At 58.5% G+C, this 24,445-nt stretch overlaps 1 protein-coding gene across 1 annotated transcript in view; it reads right to left on the minus strand.

Annotated features, from left to right (window-relative positions):
* The window catches only part of LAMC3 (laminin subunit gamma 3), a 59,996-nt gene extending 37,281 nt beyond the window's left edge, over positions 1–22,715 (minus strand). The window contains exons 1-4 of the mRNA XM_044778541.2: positions 22,280–22,715; positions 8,757–9,061; positions 4,330–4,460; positions 554–720 (exon numbers count right to left, since the gene is read on the minus strand). Coding sequence (XP_044634476.2) covers positions 554–720; positions 4,330–4,460; positions 8,757–9,061; positions 22,280–22,658 — 982 coding nt within the window. The 5' untranslated portion in view covers positions 22,659–22,715. The remainder of the gene's footprint in view (positions 1–553; positions 721–4,329; positions 4,461–8,756; positions 9,062–22,279) is intronic.
* Positions 22,716–24,445: the final 1,730 nt, after the last annotated feature.

Here is a 24,445-nt window from a genome sequence, read left to right on the forward strand (position 1 = left end):
GCCTGAAGCAAGCCAGATGACTCTCTGGGGAGCCAGAGCAGGGCTTGGGGACAATGTGAAGCTGGGGTGGGCTGGCACACCAGGCTGGGATGGAAGGCGGTGGATCCTCCGCCCCCGCCCCCTCATGCACAGCCCACATCCCCGGAGAAGGAACGCGGGCACCATCCTCTTCAGTGTGTCTCTGAGGTTAGGCTGTCAAAGCCACATCACACGGGGGCTGGGGCATCAAAGGCTGCCTGGGGGCATGTGGGAGAGGCTGGGTGGGCAGGTCAGCACCCCCAGGACCTGGGGCAGCCTGGCTCTCATTAGCAGCCACAGTCGGAGCAGTTAAAACAAAGGAACAAGTTGGGGGGCCGTCCCAGCCCTCCCACCACGGACGCCTCCACTGGGGGGCACTTGGTCTGCGTAAGCCGTTGGGCGGGAGAATGGAGGCTCAGACGCCCCCTCCAGCTCCCCCAGCTCCCCCTGAGCCCTGCAGCAGCACAGGGGCTCAGAGCCCCCAGGGAGCAGCCCCACGGCCAGGCCTCGGGTCCCCAGAGCCCAGGACACTCACGTAGACACTCGTTGGCGGCCTCGGCCGTGCCGCGGGCCCACGGGCGGTCCTGGAAGAAGGGCTGGCAGCGCTCGCAGTCTGTGCCCGTGGTGTTGTGCTGGCAGAGGCACACCAGCCGGCCCGCCGCATCGGGGCCGCACGCACTCGCGTGCCCATGACACTTGCACCTGGGAGAGAACACGGAGGAGGTGGTCGAGGAGCCGGGCCAGCACCGGCAGACGGGGCTTAGTCACCCGGCGGCCCCCGCATTCACGTGAGCCCCTGATTCAATTATGGGGCTTTACTGGACACCGACTACGTGACCGGGGACAACAGAGAAGTGACCATGCGAGGCTGTTCTGAGCTCTGTACGCGTACGACCCATTTTATCCTCACGAGCCCGCCACCATCCCCCTAACAGAGGCAGGAGCGAAGGTCACCAGATAGTAATGGCAGAGTCCTCGAGGCCGCCACTGAAGGCTTCTGCCTGAGAGGAGCGCCACCCTGGGCCGAGAGGGACGCGGGAAGTCATCTCAGTCTCGGGTAGAGGGTGGGCCAGCCCACAGAGAGACGGGTAGGAGGCGGGGGCCCCTGCACGCAGTTCTCCTCCGCGTCTGAAGGGATGAGAAAGGCTGCTCCTTACAGGGGACGCCCCAGCTATCGCAAGTCCCTACCGAGCCTGTCTCTGCGGGGCAGCCCCGGACCCGGGTCCACCCCGAGCAGGGTCGGGAGACAGGCGGCACTGGGCGGGAACAAAGAAGCGCTCTGGGGCCACAGGGCACCCTCGCTGAGCCTGATCCATGGGGCTGCCACCCCTGCGCGCTGAGGGGCCAGACCGGCCACGCTCCCAGGCCGCGCCTCCGCCTGCGCCTGCCCCACCGAGCAACCAACGAGCTCGCATCTCACTGGAGCCCCAGCCCTGTGGCAGGAGGGACCGGAACCACTCCCTCGTCACAGCGGAGGGCCAGGTGCAGGCCACGAGGGACAGCACTAGGTGGCAGAGCTGGAAGCTGCACCCTGTTCCCTCCCCCTTCCCGCTGACCCCGAGCTCCGGGACATGCACGGCCACTTGGGGGCTCTCCACAAGCTGCGTGCCATGCTCCGCCCTCAGCGGGTGTTGAAGACCCGCTGGCCACCGCCAGCACCCACGGTGCTGCCTCCACTTTGGGGACACAGGGCTTGGGAAGGGCACAGGGCACTGCTTGCTCGCCAGGCCTCCCGGGGAGCCCGCGGCAGGCAGGCACCACCCAGCACTTCTGGCAGGGGGAGCCGGGCACCAGGCAGCCTCGGGAGACAGCAGGCACCAGTCTCAAGACAAGGACCACTTGTGTCCCCGGGGGGGTGCTGCAAACACCTCCCCCCAACCCCGTGAAGCCCTTTGACCCCATGGGAAGGAGTGAAATGCCTGTGGGCCACTGCAGGACACAGGCTGCTGGGCCACCTGCTCCCAGCCAGCTGCCGGCCCCAGGGTGGTCCAGCTCTGGCAGCTGGGGCCCAGATGTTCTCTGGCCGGAAGCCCCCCAACAGCAGGCGCTGGAGCTCACTGCCACCCTTGGCTAGTCCCTCCTCCCAGGCGCTCTGACCTGAATCAAGCGTGGGGGTGGCAGGGGAGGAGGCGCAGAGGGACCCGCACAGACACCCCCTTGCCCTTCGTCCCCAAGCCCAGCCTTCCCTGGAGGGTGCAGACCTCCCCGTGTCGGCCGCTGGGCCCACAGCCCCTCCCAGGCTTCTCCACCTCCCTGGACGCCACCCCAGTGTCCCCAGATACGGAGCCCCTTGCTTCCTACCCCACGGGCCGTCACTCCCACACCGAGCCGTTTTCCTCCTAAACAACTTTTGGACCCACCAACTTCTCCCTTCCGTCCCGCCATCTCCCAAGGCCGCCGCCTACCGTTTCCAGCATCTTCTCCCTCTCATTCTTCCCCACGCGGACACCAGGGGGTTGGGGTGTTTCAAAGATTTGACCCTGCTACCACCCTGGCCAAACCCTTCAACACAGTCTGTGGGACGGGAATTGACTCAGGCCGTGGCCCTGACAACCTCCCAGCCGGCCCCACGGCCTCTGCTCCACCACAGGCCTCCTGGCCCCTGGAGCCCCGAGTCTCGCACGCGCTGGCCCTTCGGCCTGGGATGCTTGCCCCTCTCCTCGTCCAGCCTCCGCTGGTCCCCTCTGCAGAGCAGTCTCCCTGCCCACAGCACACCCTGTCCTGCCTCCCGGCCCTGTCCCTCTGGGGGGCACTGGCATGTTTACTGGGGACAGATCTGACTACTGTCTGCTACCCCTCGAGACCGGGCCCGGAACATGTGTCTTCCTCTCTCCTCTCCACAGAGGAGACTCCACTGTGGAACTCCTCTGGTTCCACAGCCGCCTCGAGGGCCCAGGACTGGGCGGCCGCGGGTGACACAGGCCTGGGATGTCACGGCCCGACATCCTGGAGAGGGGAGATGCTTAAACAAACCACAACGAGCACCAACCAATGCTGGAGGAGAACGTGGAGCCAGGACCGAGGTGCCCAGGGCACCACAGGAGAAAGGGGGCGGGGCGGGCACCTGCCCTCTCAGTGACCTTTCCGAGTCATTGGCCCTGGGCCTTCAGAGCAGCCTGAGCAGTTTGTCCTGTACCAAGATGCCTCAAAGCCTTATTAAAAGTGTTTGGGTCAGGGCTGGCCCCGTGGCCCAGTGGTTAAAGTGCTGCACGCTCTGCTTTGGCAGCCAGGGTTCACGGGTTTGGATCCCAGGTGTGAACCTACTCCACTCATCAGCCATGCTGTGGCGGCGTACCAGATACAAAATAGAGGAAGACTGGCATAGATGTTAGCTCAGGGCCAATCCTCCTCAAGCAAAAAAAAAAAAACCCAACGATAACAAAAAAAAAGGATTGGCAAAGGATGTTAGCTCAGGGTGAATCTTCCTCAGAAAAAAAAAAAAAGCTTGGGTCCTGGGGCTGGCCCCATGGCCTAGGGGTTAAGCCTGGCACACTCCCGCTTCTGTAGCCCAGGGTTCGCAGGTTCGGTTCCCAGGCACAGACCCACATCATTCATCAGCCACACTGTGGCAGCAACCCTAATACAAAATAGAGGAAGACTGGCACCAATATTAGCTCAGGCCAATTTTCCTCAGCAAAAAAAAAAAAAAAAAACCCCAAAACCCCACAAAGTTTGGGTCCCCATGAAGCCCTACTATACCCAAGTCTACCAGGAGATTTGGGAAGGAATGGGGCTGATGGCCTTCACTGTTTATAACATCAGGAGTGCTGGTAAAGGAAGTAAAGCTTTGGAAGCTTCGAGGCCTGTGCCGCTCAAGGTCATCACTGACCAGCTCTGCTTGGAGTGCACATCCGATGGAGCGGCAGCCTGGCTGTAATGTGAGTGCACTATGCTAGGCATGAACGTGGACCAGCACTGTACGCTGGCACAAGTGCCACTTCCTCTGTGGCATGAATAAGTGTACCTGTAAGATGCAAAAAGGAAAAAGAAAAAAAGGGGGAAGGGACCTCCAGGCAGAGGGAACAGCAGGTACTAAAGTCTGGTGTGTCCCGCAAACGGTGGTGGAAACATGGCTGATGTAGGAAAAGCAGCAGGAGTTAGGCTGGCAGGCAGGATGCAGCCGGGCCACGAAGGCCTCAAATGCCGAGCCCAGGGGACCAGGATCCTGCTCCCTCTTTCTCCTCTGGGGCACCGGAAGTGGCTTATTCACCCCTCCACAGCAGACACCAGGTGACTCCCACGTGGCAGCCACCTGCTGCCCCAGCACCAGGGTCTGGGGTCCTGGGCCCCACTACCCTGCCTTCAGCTTACCTGCCGCCCACGGAGAAGTCAGACACGGCGTAGTAGTAGGACTGCAGCACCCTGGGGTCCTTGAAGATGTCGTCCCCAAAAGTGTTGAGCCGGTCCAGGGAGATGAGCAGCTCCGTGCTGGTGACCCACTCCTGGGGGAGACAGAGGGGAGGGGACAAGATGCCATCAGCAGGTTCTCAAGTGTTTGCTCCCACCTGCTCTGCTGGAGGCTCCCGCTGGCCGCCCTGGGGTTTCCTGGACACAGGGACGGGCCAAGCTCAGGCAAATTCCAAGAACACTGCAGAGACAAGGAGCCTGCGCTTTGGGATCACGCCAAGCTGGAAGCCAGGCCACTTCCTGGCTGTGCAACTTGAGGGAAGTTGCTCAACGTCTCGGAGCCTCCATTGCCCTATCTGTGAAATGGGACAAGGAATAGCGTGGACCCCACGAGGGTGTTGGGAGGAGGATGGTCGATGTCAGCAGTGGGGTCTGGCACATGCTCAGTAAGTGGTCGAGGTGCTGAGGCCAGGGCTGAAGCAGCTGATCTAAAACTCTGTCATGCAGGTCACCTGCCTTCTCCCAGCAGCCCCTGCACCCCTATTCTAGAGGTCAGCTGAGGGAGGATGCATCCCAGTGCCCCCTACCTGGCTCAGCTAGGCCTGGCGTGGGGCAGGCCCTAGGTTTCTAGGCTTCTCAAGTGTTCAGGCTCCCAACAGACAAGTCACCTGCCCCAGGTGACAGCTGTCCTACCAGAACGTAAGCCCCACTAGAGCAGGGAGTGGGGGCCTGTTCTGCTCGCTGCCTCCCCTGGGGTCTGCCTGGCACACATCAGGCCCTCGATAAATACTTGCTGATGGCTGAATGAGCGGCTTGCTGGTGGGGACGTGGGGAGAAGCCAGGTGAAGGCTGACATTTTCATCTGCCTGCTGTTATAATCAAAGGTGGCTCTGCTGAATTTTAATCAGCATTTTAATTCGGCCCAGGAGCTCCTGGTTCAGCAATCAGGCCCATTAGGACAGAAAAAGGAACTCCTGGCAAAGTCTCTCTTCTCGCCCAGCACGATCAGGCCAGCGGGCCTCTCCTGCACCCCGAGCCCAGCAACCACCAGCCCACTGCCCGGGCCCCGGGGCCTCTGCCTGAGGATGCTTCAGCCGGGGAGGAGGGGTCCAGCCCCAGCAAACTTCAGGGGAATCTCGGCACTCGGCCGTGTAAGTCCCTGTTACTCCCCGACTCGCCTCCCAAAGGTCAGTGTGCATTCTGGGATCTGGTTAAAATGCAGCTTCTGACTCCGAGGTCGGGGGCAGGGCCTGAGACTCTGCATTTCAAACAAGTGCCCAGGTGGTGCTGATGCTGCTGAGGAGCAAGGAGCCAAGGCCCAGGCCGGGAGACCCAGCAGCGCACAGCAGAAGGCCTTGAGACTTTTCTTTTTCCAGAAAAAGTGCCACCCAAAGAACTCAAACCAGTTGATGCTGGAGCTGGAAGGCACAGCAGCCGACACCGTGTGCTTAGGGCTCGGGTCCTCGTGATAACGCCACGGCGGGTACTGTCGTTCCCCCAGTTTACAGATGAGTAGACTGAGGCTCCAAGTTGCACACGTGGTGCACGGCAGAGCTGGCATTCGGGTCTATCTGACCCCGGGGTCCCAGCTGTAAGCCACTCGTTAGCCTGCATCCCTGCGTGTACCCCAAAGCCCTCACCACACCAGTGGGGCCCGGAGGGCCACGACCTGCCCAAGGGCCGGCCAGCAGTGACCCTCGTCTGGGTTCCTGCCTCTGCTGTGCGGCCTATGACCTGCTCCATCAGTCTGTGAGGACAACAGGGACAGCGTCACAGTCTCGCTGAGACAGAAGGATGGCAGCTGGGAGAGAGAAGGGGCACTGGCTCCCTTAGCCAAATTGTATGGGGCACCCCCAAAGCCCTAAAGGTCATCTTAGGGCAAACCGAGACCCAATGTACACAGGCAGTGGGCTTTTGCGACTTGTAGTGGCCCCAGCTAAAAACTACGAGGGGGCTCTCAGCTGATTTCGGACAGACCCGGGGTCCAGAATGCAGCCTTAAGGAGAGTGGCAGCCACCTCAGGGAGTGTAGCCGCTCAGGCAGCCACTCAGCTCTTGTGGCCGATTCTGCCTTCTCCAAGGTCCTGGGCCCCTCATGGGAGACAGAGGGACCCAAGACCCAGGAGCCACACAGACTCATCCTTCATTACCTCCCAATGCCCCACATCCCAGAGGAGGCACCACCCCGGATGTGCCCCCGAGGGAAGGACAGGCGACAAGGGTGGGGGTGCTTGCCTTTCTTTGTCCTTCTCTGACCTTGGCTTCTGCCTGGGAGCAGCAGGGAGCATTTCTCAAAAGGCTGTTTCTCCATCAGGGACAACGTCCAGGACACACAAGGCAACAAGTCAGGGAACCCAGTGCTGGGGGTCTCAGGGCAACGGTGGCACAGACACAGGAGGAGCAGGCCCCCCCTCTGCTTGTCTTCAAAGGACCCTGGCTGACATTTTCTAATCCACAGAGCTTGGAGCCCCGGGGAGGAGGAATGGTGATTTTGAACAGAATCATGACGATGACACAGGAGCATTTTTTAATGGGACAGCAGGGCCTGGGCATCTGGAGATGTGATTCCACGCACAGAGGATCACCCTTGCCCAAAGCGAGCCCTGCCCTTTGACCCCCGCTCGCGGAGCTCACCTCTAAGCCCTCTGAGTGTCCTGCTTGGTAACAGTGCCTTTGTTCACCTGGGGTCTTGGGCCCCCCCAGACAGTCTATGGGGGGGCCTTGGCCACACACGATCAGCTTGACCCCTGGGGGGCTGGAGATTAGGGTCAGCCAGGCAGGCAGCCGTGTCTCTGTGGCTGACCCCAATGGCAAGCCTGGACTCCCAGGCACAGGGGGTCTTTTGGTTGACAGTACTCTGTGTGGGTTGCCACACATTGTCACTGGGAGACGTAAGGGCCGTCCCCATGACGCCACAGGGAGAGGACATGGGAAGCTCAGGCCTGGTCTCTCCTGGATCCGCCACAGGCGCCTCTTGCCTTCGCTGGTTTCAGCCTGTATCCTTTCACTGTAATAAACTGTCACCGTGAGTATAGCGGCTTTTCTGAGTTCTGTGACTCCTTCAAGTGAACCACTGAAGCTGAGGGTGGTCTTGGGGACCCCGAACCAGCTGGCCCCATGTTTGCTAGTGCTGGGCAGCCCGGGCAAGACATAACTTCTTTCTGGGCCTCAGGGTCCCCGCTGGACACAAACAGGGTTCCCACCCTGGCCCCCCAGTTATCCCAGATAGGCCTAGGGGATGCTCCGAACACGTCAGGCCCCCCATTATCCCAGACAGGCAGAGGGAACACTCAGAACACGTTGTGGGAAGGAGACGGCAGTTTCTCTCGGCAGAGCCCGTGTAAACCCAGGCAAGTGGACTGGAGGGCCACCCCATGCCCAGAAACACCAAGGAGGCCACCGTGTCTGCAGATGAACTGTCGCTGACATAGAGGAATGTGGACATGCCTGGGTGCCGTGACCGGTAGGGCCACAAACCTGAGCAGAGCCAGCTGGGCTGGAAGGGGGACCCGTACGGATGGACACAGCCACATGGAGCACATGGCCTGCTGCTCTCTCTGCCATGAGGACGAGAACGTGAGCCCCTGTGAACTCTTCTCTTCAAAGTGTGAACGAGCACCTGTCATATGCCCAGCCTTGTGCAGGTCACTTTTGAGTTGACTGTCCAATGTGGCAGCTACCAGCCACAGGGGGCTATTTAAATAAAAATTCATTAAAATGAAATGAAACTTAAAATTCAGTTCCCCAGTTACGCGAGTCACACTTGAAGCGTTCTATAGCCAAACGTGGCCGGTGGCTGCCCTACTGGGCAGTGCAGCTGCAGGTCATCTCTGTCCTGCAGAAAGTTCTGTCGGGTGGCGCTGCCTCATGGCACAGAACCCAGGACTCCGTGATTCCAAAAATCACATTCTTTTCACATTTTCCATTTTATCCTCACCAAAGCCCCTGGGGACACCCAGGCCGGACAACATTACAGAGGGAGGAAGTGAGGCCCACAGCGGGGGTTCTAGAAGGAGTACCAGCTAGGAGTCAGGACCCTCAAGTTCTGGTCTGGGTCCTTCCACGACCAATGCGAGCCCCTGGAAAATCCTTTCCCGCTCCAGGCCTCAGTTTGCCCCCCCCACATAAGGAAGGGGTCAGGTGAGTTGGCGGTGGTCACAGGGCTCATGGGAGCCACAGGAAGCCAAGGGAATGGACAACTCTGCTCGACTGAGCCCTGCTTCCATCTATTTCACTATTGGGGTCCACAAAAGATTTAGACACAACAAAGGCTTCTGTTGTTCAAAATCCAAAAACCATGGGATCTCGTAGGGCCCCAGTGTCCCGCCACTTCAACTTTCCTGTGGTTCCCCCGACCCGGGGGGCCCGCCCGCACCCCCACTCCTCTCTGACCTGCAGCACAGGGCTCTCCTCAAAGTTGTAGGCGCTGGGCCGGCCCTCCAGAGTGGAGAAGGCCACGTTGCCCCCGCTGAGCGGGGAGATGTCACTGAACTCCGAGGTGCAGAAGGCCACGCGCTCGTCCTCGCCGGGCCGCAGGTACTGGCCCTCGGGCCGGCCGTAGGTCTTCTGGCAGGAGGCGCTGTAGTACTGGTAGGGCTCCCACGGGCCGCCCGCCCGGCTGCGCTTGTAGATGGCAAAGCTCTCGGGGCGACTGGTGTGGAACTTCAGCCTCACGTAGGTGATCTCGTAAGCTTTCCCTGCAGCGGGAAGATGGGGACCCGTTTTACAGAAGGGAAGGGAGGGTCAGAATCCTGGTCCAGGGAGAGCAGGCTGTCTGGAGCGCTGTGCTGGGAGTGTCATGATCGACAAGTGATGTCCGTCAGGGGCACCGGACAGGACAACACTAGCACGCTCGCGAGGTATTTGCCGCTCCTTATCTAGGCCAATCTGCCTCCCTGCACAGGAATGTGCATCGTAACACCACTGACAGGCAGCCGTCACTTTTTGCTCAGATATCTCCAGCAATGAGATGTTGCCACATCCTGAAGGAGACGGCTCTACTGTTAGAAAGTTATTTCTTTTACTACCCCCCAACAAAGCCGACCTTTCCACCCGTGCCTCTGGCCTCACTCCCTCCCAGGGACTTCAGACCCCTGGAGTCTGCAGACATGCCTGTTCTAAGCCCCCCCAATCCTAATGCAATCCTCCCTGGACCCCTCTATTCCTCTCACTTCCATCTAACTTCCCCCCTGACCCAAATTTCTCAAGAGAAGTCTGTATCCGCTGGCCCCACCGCCTCATCTCCCAACTTAACCCTCAGTCCATTGCCGTCCAGCTTCTCTGGGCCACTTGACAGAGACCGCTCTTGCAAAGCCCCCTCCCCAACAGCCCCTCATGGCCACAGCCAGGGCACCCACCTCGCCTATTTCCTGGGCCCCTGGTCATTCCCGTTACCTTGGAACCCCTCTCCCTGAGGCCACTGTGCAGCCCTCCCTCTGGGGTCTTGCTCCTGTGTACCTCCTCCCTACCCCTGCCTCGGGGGTCCCATTCTCGGCCCCCTCTGCTCAACCCCCCTCCCCCAGTGGCCTCTCCTCTCCATGGGCTTTAGCCCCACTCCCCTCCCCCATGCCGTCAACACCAACATGGAGGGTCTTCAAGCTTCAGGCACCCACCCCACCCTCCTCTCGGCCCAGCTGCCACCGTCACGCCCGGGAGTGCCCACAGCAATGAACCCAGATCCACCACAGCTACTCAGAGCTGTCCCGGGAGGCGGCAGAAGACGGGGGCTGTGGGAGGGGAGCAGGGCTGGGCGACAGAGGGACCACTATGTCCTCACCTGCCCTCGTGGGGTGTCAGCAAGCAAGGCTTAGGAACAGAAAGACCAGGAGAGGCAGTGCAGGCTCACGGCTGGGAGATCGAAGGCCACGGAACAGCAACGCCCCAGAGTGGAGAGCGGCTGTGCTGGGGAGGGGGCGCTGGGGAGGGAGGCTGGGGTGGGGGTGGGCGCTGCACCTTCGCCAGGCCAAGGTGAGGAAGCACTGGGCTTCTAGACCAAGGGCATGAATTATTTCAGCAACAAGAAGGCAGAAATGGGTTCCTTTAGAAAGGCGATTCCCCCTGCCTGAGATGCCACCATCCACTCCCCGTCACTCACCTCCTGACTCCACTCAGGTGCCCCCTCCTCACAGAAGCTTTCCTTTAGCTGACCCCCACCCCCAAGTCCTCCCCCCGCTGGGGTGGGGGCCCTCCTCAGTACAACAAACACCTGAGCATCACACTGAGCGTTCTATGCTCACCTCTCCCCGCTCACCCCATCACCAGGGAATTACTGCTCATCGACCTGCATCCCGCACTGGAGGGAGATCCTCAGGCAGGCACTTGGCTTTTCATTTTTAAACTTTGCCCCTCCTAGTGCCTAGCAGAGTGTCTGACACCCCGCAGCCATTCACTCATGTTCATGCACATGAGTGAATGAATGAATGAATGAATGACCAATGGACGGAGCCCTTCCAGTTCTACCACTAGCAGGAGACTCCCATTCCCCAGGGCAGCACAGAACACACCTGCTCCCCTTCCCAGGTCTGCTCCTGGTCCTTCTCCCCGGCCCCTCCACCCGTGGTCCCAGACACCCCAGGAGGCCTGCCCGCTGCTGCCACCTCCATCACCGTCCACAGTCTTCCTTACGTGCTGAGACGAAACCACTTTAACCCTCTGTTTAAACATCTTGGCTCTATGGAAGAGCCAAAATTATAAAACTTTTAGAAGAAAATACCAAAGTAAATCTTCGTGACCCGGGTGAGGCAAAGCCTTCTTAGATATGACACCAAAAGCACAAGTGACAAAAGAAAAAATAGATGAACTGGACTTGATCAAAACCAAAAACTTTTGGGGGCCGGCCCAGTGGCACAGCAGTTAAGTTCACACATTCCGCTTCGGCAGCCAGGGGTCCACAGGTTCAGATCCCAGGCGTGCACCTACGCACCGCTCATCAAGCCATGCTGTGGCAGCGTCCCACATACAAAATAGAGGAAGATGGGCACGGATGTTAGCTCAGGACCAGTCTTCCTCAAAAAAAAAAATCAAAAACTTTCATGCTTCTAAAGACACCATGGAGAAAATGAAAAGCCAACCCACAGAATGGGAGGAAATATTTGCAAATCATCTATCTGATAAGGGATTGATCTAGACTGTATAGAGAATTCTTACAGCTCAATAATAAAAAGACAAATAACCCAATTACTTATTATTTATTTATAGAAATACATTTTAAAATTATTTATATAAAGAATGGGCAAAGGCTCTAAATAGACATTTCTCCAGAGAAGATACACGAACGGCCAATAAGCACATAAGAAGATGCTCGGGGCCGGCCCGGTGGTGCAGTGGTTAAGCGCACATGTTCTGCTTCTCGGCGGCCCGGGGTTCACCGGTTCGGATCCCGGGTGTGGACATGGCACCGCTTGGCATGCCATGCTGTGGCAGGCATCCCACATATAAAGTGGAGGAAGATGGGCACGGATGTTAGCTCAGGGCCAGTCTTCCTCAGCAAAAAGAGGAGGATTGGCAGCAGTTAGATCAGGGCTAATCTTCCTCAAAAAAAAAAAGGAAAGATGTTCAACGTCATTAGCCATGAGGGAAATGCAAATCAAAACCCCAACGAGATACCACTTCTCTCCCCTAAGGTGGATCCAATCAAAACCACAGATAATAAGAAGTGTTCATATGGATGTGGAGAATTTGGAGCCTCATACACTGCTGGTGGGAATGTAAAATGGCGCAGCTGTTCTGGAAAACGGTCTGGCGGTTCCTCAAAACGTGACACATCGAGTCATCATATGACTCAGCCATCCCGCTCCTAGGATATACCCAAGCGAAATGAAAACACATGTCCACACAAAACTCGTCCACGAATGTTCACAGCAGCGTGACTCAACAGCCGAGGAGCGGAAACAACTCGAAGGCTCATCAATTGACAAACGAATAAATAAAATGTGGTGGATCACCCCATGGAACATTATTGGGCAATGTAAAGGAATGAAGAACTGACCCACACTACAACGCGGATGGACCTTGAAGACATCACGATAAGTGAAAGCAGCTAATCAGGAAAGACCACTCATTGCATGATTCCACTTACGGGAAGCGTCCCGAAGACCAGAGTCCATAAGGACAGAAAGGAGATCAGGGCTGTCAGGGTCTGGAAGGGGCGGGGCGTGGAGATGGGGGTGACTGCTAATGGGACCAGGGTTTCTTTTGGGGGTGACAAGAATGCTCCAAAACCGATTGTGGTGATCGGCATATAACTATGAATGTCCCAAAAACCAGTGGATTGCACACTTTAGATGGGTGAATGGTGTGGTGAATTACATCTCCATAAGGCAGTTACATAGATTTTTAAAAACTGGATCTCATATCCATTAGGATGGCTGCTATTTAAAAGAAAAAACAAGTAATAACAAGTGTTGGCAAGGATGGGGAGAAATCGCAGCCTTGTTCCAGTTACGTGGTGGGAACGTAAAATGGTGCATTTGCTATGAAAAACGGCTTGGAGATTCCTCAAAAAATTAAAAACAGAATTACCGTATGATCCAGCAATTCCGCTTTTGAATATACACCCAAAAGAACTGAAAGCCAGGTCTTGAAGAGGCGTGTGTGCACACACTGTTCAGAGCTGCATTATTCACAACAGCCAAAAGGTGGAGGCAACCCAACTGTCCATCAACAGGTGATGGGTAAGTAAAATGTGGTCCACACACACAATGGAATATTATCCAGCCTTTAAAAGGAAGGAAATTTTGCTATGTGCTACACCATGGTTGAACTTTGAGGACGTTATCCTAAAAGAAATAAGCCAGGCACAAAAAGACAAACACTGTGTGATTCCACTGACATGCGGTCCCTGGAGGGGTCAAACTCAGAGAGACAGAAAGGAGGACGGGGGCGACCAGGGGCTGGGGAGGGGCTGGGGAGTGAGTGTGCAACGGGACAGAGTTCCAGTTTAAGAAGACGGAAAAGTTCTGGGGACGGATGGTGGTGACGGTGGCACAGCGATGGGAATGTGCTTAATGCCCCTGAACTGGATACTTAAAAATGGTTAAGACAGTAAATTTTGTTATGTGTATTTTTCCACAATAAAAGGAAAATCTGGGGAAAATATACATATATTGGCCCTTTGGGAAGGCGCTTTTGTGATGAAAAGCCATGAAAGCATCCTTGCCTTTGGCACGAGAATCCCACTGCTGGGCACTTGAACAAGGAAAGGAGCCTAAACGCGTGACAATGTCCATGTAGGCCTTTTTTCTACTGGGGGAAAAACTGGAGCCAGAAACACTTAATAAACGGTAGGAGAAAAACTCAGCAGATGATTAAAGCCGCTGAAACAAGCTGACAAGGAGTTTACAATACACGGGGAAAGCTTAGGTCCAAATGTTGAATAAAAAGAAGACACAAGAGCACAAGTTCAGCATCAGCAGATTACATTAAAAATCCCTAAAAAGGGGCCAGCCTGGTGGCGCAGTGGTTAAGGTCACATGTTCGGCTTTGGCGGCCGGGGGTTTGCCAGTTCGGATCCCAGGTGCGGACATGGCACCGCTTGTCAAGCCATGCAGTGGCAGGCGTCCCACGTATAAAATAGAGGAAGATGGGCATGGATGTTAGCTCAGGGCCAGTCTTCCTCAGCAAAAAGAGGAGGATTGGCAGTAGTTAGCTCAGGGCTAATCCTCCTCAAAAAAAAAAAAGAAAGTCCCTAAAGAAGGGGCAGAAAAGAAAGACGTCAAACGGACCAGCGCGGTTGTCCCCAGGGCAGAGGACCCAGAGTGACTCTTCTTCCCTTTTCAATTGTGCTACTCTTTCCCAGTTTTCTCCCACGAAGATTGTTCTAATTTAAAAACTGGAGAAAAAAACACATTAAAAAGATTTTTTTTCTAAAGCAACTGCCTTGCCATGTTCTGTTTTAAGCTGTTTTTCAAAGTTACATGGCAGCACAGCTTGGCACTGTCTTCAATCCCTTAAAAGAAAGCATGCGCAGCCACCGGAGTCGGTGTTGGGGGTGGCCTGGTGGCTGCTGCCATGCCAAGCAGACTCCGGGCCTCGGAACCAGGCAGGGACGTGCCCCTGATGTGCGTTCACGAAAGGATGCTGTGCGGAGGCTGCCACGGGTCCCCAGGCCCAGCCTCCTCTGTAAACATCTAGCAGCCAGACGCCTTGCGGGAGGGGAGCTTGGAGCCACTTAAAAGGTAGCTGGCAGCTCGAAGCGTGATGGGAAAAAGGCAGTCACTGGGATTTCATGCAAAGGAGCAAGCTCAAGGGCTGGGCTTTTCCTCTTCCTTGCCAAGCCAGGAGGGAAGCGAAGACACGGGAACATCACAGAGATGTGGCAGAGACTTTGTGTTACAAGAGTTAATTAGAAGGGCCAAGAAAGCAACTTAATCCTCGCTTTGTGATGAAAAGGTTTCTGCCAAAGGCAACCCGAGGGCTGGGGAAGGAAACAGCCCCAATATCCTCTAAACAGCAACAATAATTAAATTTGCAGCTCCACCCCAGACCCTTGCAAGCTCCGGGGGCCGACATAGGCATGTTCCCGTCAGGAAGGCTGGGCCCAAAGGTCATCCCCAACTGTTAACAGGGGCTGACCCTGCTTGGGAGCACATGGCTCCCTCACCTCCCACTCGCCCAATATGCTGTTCCCTCTGCCTGGAATGCTGTTCCCTGGCTGGCTCACATGCATCCCTGCTCATCCACTGGCTTAGCAGATTGACCACATGCCCCAGACTCAGCCTGGCATGGACCACCCTTCTTCTCGCCTTCTCTGGCTGATGGCTGCCCGTCCCTGGAGCTGTGGTTTGGGCGCCTTGCCGGTGCTCCCCCGGCCTCCCTGGGCTTCTTACTCTGCTCTGTAATCGCCCGCCCATCTCACCACTCTGTGATGCCCGTGGGACAGGGGTTGGGAATCCTTAGAGCTGAGCACAGCACTGTCATACAGCAGGCGCTCACTAAATGCTCGCTGAATGAGGGGGTGAAGATGAAGAATAATTTGCACCTTCAAGGAGTTTATAATCCAGCGAGTGGGTTGAGACAGGCAGGCCCAACACGGCTGACCCTGTCACGGTGCGTCTGCATCCGTGACCCCCAAGAGTCTTTCTAACAACAGCCAGCACTTAGTGAGCACCTGCGTGCCAGGCACTTTGCTCCGGGCTTTCCGCACGCTGTATGCCTGAGATCCCAAATGTTCCATCCATCACTAACGAGGAGCCTGAGGCTGGGGCAGGAGAAGGGGACCCGCCCAAGGTCACGCAGAAGACAGCTGAGTGTCTACTCGACTGCAGGCTCGTCTGCCCCCAGAGGCACTGCCCTGAAGCAGGCCACCCTCCGTCCAGGGCTCTGTGGGTGCCCGAGGGAGGGGGCAGCCCAAGAAGGCGGTGCTGGCGCCCAGGGAGACTGCAGAGGCTGCCAGAGAGCGCCAGGCCGTGTCCTCTGCAACCAGCTGGGACATAAAGCCCGTCAGGAATGACACCAGGGCAGTCATAAAACCCGGCCGCCCACATCCGGCACCGATGGCGCAGAAGGAGTTCGGAACAGAGCCTTATTTTGGGAAATGGAAAGAAAACAAAGCCCTTTAATTGGAGCCATCTGGGAGCAGTGGGCTGGGGGGGGCTGGGAGGGATGGGGGGGCGCTGAGCTGAGAATGCCCGGGCGAGGCCGCCCTGCCCACTGCGAGCATTAGAACCAGGTCGGGAGGGAGAGCGGCTCCCAGCCTGCGGGGTTCCACAGCAGGCAGGGCCCCCAGCCCTATCACCTGGCCATCCACCCTTCCCGTCTCCCTCTCCCACCCTAGCTCTTGGCAATCTGGGGCACGGTGAATCTCTGAGGAGCCAGGGAATCCCCATGACCACGATCCCAGACACCAGGCAAGCCTCGGTGAATCTAGGCTGGGCCCATCACGGTGCTCTCATCTTTGGACCAAGTGTCTAAACCCCAAATATGGATCAAGATTGTCAAGCCTACTGTCTAACCTGGGCAGAGTGAACAGGTTTTGTCTAGTTGATTATTGCTTAGAACTTTGTGTTAAGAAGGATTCTGAGGTCCAGTCTGAACTGAGACATACAAGACTGAAATGTGCAAATTACAAGTTTGCGAGGAGGATGGCAGGGCATTCAAGACCATTGCAATAGCTCAGGGGACAGATGAGGGGATGAGTGGGAATCATGGAGTGCAGGGCAAACACAAAGAATATTCCAGAGAACGATCTAGTGATCTGGTGAAGGCTGACGTCAAAGGGCTGAGGAGGGAAGATGCAGTTGACTCCTGAGCTTCTTGCTTCGGTGCATGGACAGACAGCAGGAGGACGCCTTTACTTTTTAATTTTAAATACATATAACATAAAATGTACCATCTTAACCATTTTTAGGTGTACAGTTCACTGCATTAAGCACATTCGCATTGTTGTACAACCATCACCACCTCCCATCTCCAGAACTTTATCATCTTCCCAGACTGAAAGTCTGTCCCCCTTAAACAGCAACTCCCCAATCCTTCTCCCCCCAGCCCCTGGCCCCCACCATTCTGTCTCTCTATAAATGACACTGTTCTAGGGGCCCCATATCAGGGGAATGACATGGCAATTGTCCTTTTGTGCCTGGCCTGTTTCGCATAGCATCGTGTTCCCAAAGTTCATCCGTGTTGGAGCCGGTGTCAGAATCTCCTTCCTTGTTGAGCTGGATAAGATTCCAATGTGCGGATCCACCGCATCTTGCTTATCCATCCTCTGTCAATGGACGCGGGTTCCTTCCACCCCGCTGCTGCTGTGAATAACGGTGCCTTTCCCTGCGGACCCTAAGTTTTAGGGCCTCGTGTGACATCCAAGGGCTGACGTCCAGGAGGATGCTCGGATTCCTAGGTCAAGGGCACAGGTGGGAGACTGGGCGAGAGGCGCAGGCGGAGTCCCGAATGTCGACCACAGTCCCAATAAGCAAAGCCAGGGGCACAGATGGGGAGGGGTGCACCTGGTGCAGGGCGGGCACGGAGAGGAGGGGGAGGAGGGGATGGGAGGCCAGTGGAGCGGCCAGAGCCTGGCCTGGACTGCAGGGCCAGGGCCGGGAGGAAGCCTGGGGGCCACAGCCTAGGAGCTCAGGATGCATCTGGAAAGCTGGGGAGGCATTCATTCACTCATTCCCTCGTCCCATGAGGAATGTGGCGCAGCCGTGATGCACTTGGCTTCACGAAATATCCCCGCTCCACCACTTCCCGGCTCTGTGGCATTACGCAAAACACCTAACCTCCCTCAAGTAAACTGGGCAAGTGACTTGGATGGAGAGCCTCAGTTTCCCCATTTGCAAAAGGGGCATAACAATAACAGATTTAATGAGAAAATGCCTGCAAAGCATCTACAACAGTCCCGGGCATGTAGCATGCGCACGACCCGACGTTAGCTGCTCTTCCATGCATTCACCCGTCCTGCATTTACCGGGAGGGGGCTGGTGCTGGCGCCAGGGGACAGCTGTGAAAATAGGCCTTCCCTCTGCAGCCAGGGGCTGGGATCGACGACGCAGACAAACCCGACCCTCTACTCGGCTACAACCAGACTGTTGGGGGAAAGGTGAGAAGCTGTAAGAACCCATGCACAGGCATGGGGGGCTTCCCGGAGGAGGGCACCGCTCCACTGAGTGCAGGACACGGCATGTGGCAGAATTTTGTCCGCTGCTGCGTGCCCAGGGCCTGGCACGGGGACTGGCAGACAGCAGGTGCTCGGTTGTTTTTTCACGAATGAGATAGGGTTATCCAGAAGGCGGGAAGGGAAAGCATGCCGGCTGGCGGTGAGGCGGACACAGCGGCATACACAAAGCCCAGGAGGAAAGAGAGCAGTCAGGGCGCACCCATGGCTGCTGAAGGGCAGCCGGCTGCGCCAGAGTGGGGGTGGGTAGGGACCATCGGAGGTCGGGAGGCCGACGGGAGGCTGCCTGCATGCCTCCAGGGCTGGGGACTCCCCACTCCGGCCACTCCTGGCTCAGTCCCGGGAAGCCAGAGAGGGCCGGCTGGGCCCCAGGGCCATGCGGGGGCTGCTTCTGTGGGCGGAGGCTCACCAGGGCCACTGCCTTGACCCCCTGGCCTGCCTGGGGCCCAGCGTTCCAGCCAGAACCCCCAGGGAGAAAGGGGGAGGACTTGGCCCCCAGCGCTGGCCCCAGCCAACGCAAACACGGCCGCCCACCCAACAGGAAGACGCGCTGGAGCCAAAGCTCAGGAGACCCAGCTGGCTTCAGGCTCGTTGGGGCCGCCAGGGTCCTGCTCACATCCAGCCCCCAACCCTGGGCCGCACCCCACTGTCTTCTCGTCCCCTCCACTCCGCCATCTGGGCCGTCCACTCCGCCATCCCAGCCGTGCGGCTCCAAGAACATGCCGCCTCCCCTGTGCCGTCCCCTTGACCTGGAGGGTCCTTCGCTCTTTGATCAACTCCTGCCACCCTTCAGGCCTCAGCGAGGCCCTTTACCCTGTGTGTGTCCCCAGAGCATCAGTCCTCCTTCACCTGGGTCCTGGGCCCAGCCCGTCTCTGGTGGCCTGACCCCGCCCAGCACAGCCGAGGCGCACGGTGGAAGGAATGCACGGACAGCCAGCCTGCACACGGGCGGTGGGGACCTGAGGCTGAGCAGGGCAGGCAGGAGCCCACCCACCTCACTCCTGCAACTTCCCCCTCACTCCGGGGCTCAAATTCATCTGCTCGGGACTCAAGTGTCTTTCTGTGGTTCCAGAAGATTCTCAGGAATCCAAGAAAGCATACAAGCAAAAAAAGGGAGACCCCCCCCCAACTCTGGCCAAAAGTCAAGGCTCAGACTGGCCTAATCTGGACGCTTCGCATTCCCAAGTGCAGCGCAGTTGGGGAGGGGCCCCGGGTCTACCATCCATCGGCCACGTGACGCTGGGCAACTGATTTCATCATCAGAACCTCAGTTTCCCTGTCTGTAAAACAGCCAAGCCTGCTGGGTTGGGGTGCGGACTCAGTGGGGTTCTTAGCACGTAGTCAGAGCCCCCTGCAGAGTGTCTGTTACCCCTGATGACCATCCACCTCCCCTCACACCCCCACTCTCCCCCAGGCCCCAGCCCCAGCGGAGGGCTCAGAGCTGGCGGCCCCTGCTGCTCCTTTCATCCCAGACAGGAAGGCTCGGCTTAGCGACTCCGGGATTTGGAACAGATGTCTGCGAGCTCGCAGGGGGCTGGGAAAGCGGCGACCTCCATCCCGGGGCTGACCGGCTGCCTCTCCCTCCTCTGCCCCTCACCCCACTCCCTCGGGGACTCCGCGGGCCAGAGCCGGCCACCCACTCTCCCTTCCCATGAGCCGTCAAGGAGAGGGGGACAGAGCCAGCAGAGGTGGCCTGAGGACCAGGAGGAGGGGCTCCCCATCCTACCTCGTCTGACGACCGGAGCCCTCACTGGGAACACCCTGGCAACCCCAGACCTCTTCCTCTCCTAAGACCAGGCAATCCACGGCCTAGCGTGGAGCAAAGTGAAGTTGAACGGAACCCACAAGGGGCCAAGTCTGGGGCGGCCGTGGGTCTCCAGTGTGGGCCCGGAGACAGGACGTCTCCTTCCGGCCAGCGCGGCCAGCATTTCTCAGTCCTTCGATAGAGGCCACCCCCAGGGGGGACCTCAGCCCAGAGCTGCTCTCAGTGGAGTGATGCTGGTCACACACAAGGACTGTCACAGCTCCGTAAGCACCTGGCAGACCTGAGCCCACGGAACCTGTACAGCCACCCGGAGGGGGCAGCTCTCGTGCCTATTTTACAGGAGAGGAAACCGAGGCACAGCCAGGGCATGGCCTTTGCCCACCCAGTGGCTGAGCTGGGCCTGAGTCTGAAGCTCCATTTCCGGACTTCTACCTTTTCAGTTTCCCAGAGCAGGCAGAAGAGGACCCTGAGCTGGGCCCAGAGCACAGGACGGAGGAGGTGGCATTGTCATTGTCATTCACTCATTCCTTCATTCATTCACTGTACAAACACTTCTGGAGCCCCCTATGTGCCTGGTGCTGCACAGCACAATGGGGAGAACTCGGGTGAGGGTCAGACACACGGGGAGGGGGGATGTGTGTGAGTGTGCGAATGTGTGTAAACGTGTGAGTGTGAGAGCATGTGTGTGTGACTGCGTGTGGGGTCCTGGCTCCACACTCCCAGTGCCGAGTCTCTGAGCCTCAGTTTCCCTGCTTACAGAGGGTCCACGGGGCCCTGCAGTTCTCGGCAGAGGTCCAGAGGCCGCAGTGCACACGGCGCCCCGGAACCAGGAGCTGCCCCCCTCCCCATGCTCGGCCGCCTGCCACCTCCCCCCACCTTCTCTGTGCCTGGGCTGAGCCCCTGGCCTGTGTCCGGGGCTCTGCTGACACATGTGACACACCGGCCAAGCCCGCACCCGGTCCCGGAACAGCACGTCTCCCCACAGCCCCCACCCTGTCCCAGATCTCTTCCCCTGTGGCCTTGGGGTCCTGCCAGGCCGTCTAGCCAGCTCCCCCAACCTCCCCCACACAACTGGTTTCCTGTCGCCTGCCTGGATAGAGACCTTGCCCCATCCAGAAGTCCCACCTAGTGGTCCCGACAGGCCAATGGAAGGGGGCAAGACCCTGGGAAACTGAGTTTCTTGGCCGGCAGCTGGTACATGCCTGCTCTGCTGAGGGCACTCGGTGTCCCCCATCTCGCTTAAATGTCATTTCCCAGCCCTCCCCAGGGCGCTGTCACCCAGGGCTGGGAAGAGCCAACTCCATTGACGGGAGGAGCTCATGTTAAGGAGTTTATCCTCTGACCTTGGATATACAAAGATGTTCATGTCCAGACTGTGATTTAGCAGCTCTGTGTCTTTGGGCAAAACACTTAACGTCTCTGAGCCTCAATTTTCTCATCTGAAAAATGGGGACACGGTCTCATAATCCCTTATCCAAACTGCTTGGCTCCAGATGTGTTTCAGAATTCAGAACTTTCCAGAGTTTAGGGAGATGATGCAGTCCTTACACCATGAACCGTGTTAACACCCCCAGCCAGGTCTGGGGCCACCAGCTGTACGCAAATGAGATTTCAGCAGCAAAACGTATGAATTTCACTCTCACTAGGATAAACAAGGTCTATAAGTAGCCTCACTCAGGTTTAGCAGCCAAAATGACTTCTAAAAATACTCTGAGTTTTCAAAGCTTTGGGAGATTTTGAGCCACAGATACTGGAGTGTGGACTGAAACGCGCGCTCCCTGAAGGGCTGTGTGGGCAGCGACAGAGGAGATGCCCGGCTCATGGCCCGCACAGGTGGGGGCCCCAGGAGGACCAGGACGGGGCTGGACTCGGAGGGGAAGCGGGCATTCCCATTCCCCGAATGGGGGTGGGGCGGGAGGGAAGGGCCCGGTCCAGACTTGGGACTCTGGTTCCGGGATCGAAGGGCTTCTGTTCCTCGGTGTGGGGGTAGGTGGGGGCAGGCATGGGCAGAGCAGAGAGGCCACGCCATCCGGCCCAGCTGCCGGACATCAGAATGAAGTCTGGCTGCTGCCCAGGGGGCTAAACCCTCTGGTGATGAGCGCCCTGGCTCCCATCCCCGCGAAGACACCCAGGGATGGCGCACAGCCTTGGGGATTCATGCGCCCCGAAGGCGCCCAGAGGACCCAGGATCAGGAGCTCCTGCCCTAGGGGGCGGACTAGCTCACCCCCGGTGGGTCACCTCCCCGCCTTCCCCACCACCACTCTGGGTCTAGCATGGACAACTAATCCAGGGCGCTGTCGTTGAACCCAGATCCACTGCCGGCAAAAGGCTCCGAGGAGGCTTCGCGCCCCTCCCAGCCCCGAGGGGCACCATCAGTCTACCCTTCCAGCTACCGGGGGGCATGGGTCCCGTCCCCGAGGCCTACCATCCCTTGGTCCTACAGCCAATCCACGGCACGCGGTAGCTGCGCCTCTCGCCTCGGGCCCGCGGTGGGGAGGGGCCAAGGCCCGAGGTGGCGGCGGCGCCCGGGGCGCGCTTACCCAGGCGGAGGGTGATGTTGACCGAGGTGGGGTACTGCACGCCAAAGGCCATGGACGGGCTCTGCCACCAGGTGCTGTCGTCGTGGCTGTGGAAGTCGGTGAGGTAGGAGGCGTTGTGGTGGCGCTCGGGGTCGGCGGCGTCGCAGCGCTGGCACTGCGCCCCCGCGGCAGGCGCGCCCACGTGCGGGCAGAAGTCCTCGGGCGGCCGGCCGCACGTGTGCGAGGCCTCGGCGCGCCGGCCGAACGCCGCGTTCTCGAACTCGGGCAGGCAGCGCTGAGGGCGCCCCGCGCCGTCGTAGCACGCGCCCATGCCCGCGCGCGCCCCGCGCCCCGCCAGCGCCGCCAGCGCCAGGCCCAGCAGCAGCGTGCCCGCCGCCATGCTCCCCGGCCCGACGGCCCCGCGCTGCCGCCCGGCTCGGCCCGTGGGCGCGGACCGCGCGGGCGCCAGGACCCGCCTCCCCCGGCGGGCGGGACCCGGGCGGGGCTGGGAGGGTGCGAGGGAGGGACCGATGGCGGCCAGCACAACCCCTCAACCCCCACCCCCGCCCCGAACCCCCGCCGCCCCGACCGCTCAGTCCCTTGGCGCTGACCCCCACCTGGTGGACGTGCCCGGGAGTGCCCGAGCTGCCTGATCCCAGCCCTGCTGGGGGACCCTCGCCTCTTGGAGCTTCAGTGTCCTCGTCTGTAAAATGGGATCGGCAATAATCCGGGTTCATTACCGCTGTCGTGAGGTTTCAGAGGCTGCTCATTAAGTGGAAACCGCTCACCAGTGCCTTTCAAGTCCTGAGAAAGGGGGACAGAGGGTCTTTCCCGTTGCACATCTCTTTCTAGCAGTAAAGTCACCCCAGGCGGGTTGGCCGGATGGTTCCTCGCGTTCCCGCGTTTCCCTTAACTCTGCAGAGAGCTGCTGCTGCTGTGGTTTCTCTCTGCTCTCAAAGCAGAGATTCTAACCCGATATTTGTGACCAAGGGGACCTGGTCTCATCACACACGTCATCTCCGAGACGCCTTCTCCGTCCCCCGTCCGCGTCCGCCCGTGTCTCCCCTCCCCCCAAGTAGATGCCACCTTTGCCTCTCCATTCATTACTTAGTAAATCGAGAGAAAATTCTTGTGCTCGCATCCAGAGATGCTAGAGAAAACACCTGATGCAATTTAGCAGCCCTTCCCGGAAAACCTCCAAGGAAAGTAGGGACAAACTTCCACAACGTGCTAAGGACTATTTTTCAGCTGCAGCCTTTGCAGGGAGGGTCCTGGCAGTGGACTAGGTCCCGCCCATCAGAGGTGCTTGTTGAGATGTGGAAGGTGGAGGTGGGCAGCCCCCGCCTCCCCCCTCTTTCCTCCCCCCCAGTCTTCTGCCCTTTCGGTGAATTTTTCTGGGGGAGGCGAGGTCACAGAGGAGGCAGCTTTCTGCAGCAGCGTGCTCCCCCTCCCCAGCTCCGTGGGGCTGAGGGGCGTTTGTGTGGTGGAGGCAGCCGCAGTGGCATCTTGACTCTCACTTCCGGCCCCTGGATCACAGTTGCAGGGGGAGCTCTCGGAGCCTCAGATGGTGGCAGCTCCCAGGTGGGTCGGTTCTGCAGTGTCCCAGGCATTGGCACCTCCAGTGCTTCCATCCATCCCCTGAGCACTTAATTCCCTGCATGCGATCCTTCCTGTTGGAAAGCCCTGAGCACTTGCCAAGCGCTGGCCCAGAGCCCACCTGGAGCAGGTGTGCAGTAAGATCCTGTGCTCTAGGAGCCCTCGGCCCTGGTGGAGGGGGAGGGACGCCAGGTGAATCAGCCCCATGGCCTTCCAAGGTGGTTCTTACCTGTTTCATAAGACTGGGCTGTGGCCACGTGTTTACAGCCATGTGTTGCTCAGCAAACGTGTATGCCCCCACTGTATACCCTGCCCTGTGCTGGGGCAGGGGCACAGGGATGAGCTGGACACCCCCGCCCTCCCAGTGAGGGAGAGACGCGAGATGCACAGGTGTCGATGAGCAGGCCGAGAGGATGTGACAGAGGGCAGTGCACAGGGGCTTGGGGTGTGGGGAGGGTGGAGTGGCTAGTCTGCCTGGAGCTGAAGGGTGCTTCCCAGAAGAGGTGACAAGTAAACTGAGTGGTAAAAGGTGAGTACAGGAAAGGGCATGGCAGACAGGAGGCACAGCATGTGCAAGGGCTCGGAGGTGTG

The sequence above is a fragment of the Equus asinus genome, chromosome 10 (genome assembly GCF_041296235.1).
Source record: "Equus asinus isolate D_3611 breed Donkey chromosome 10, EquAss-T2T_v2, whole genome shotgun sequence".
Taxonomy (NCBI): Eukaryota; Metazoa; Chordata; class Mammalia; order Perissodactyla; family Equidae; genus Equus; species Equus asinus.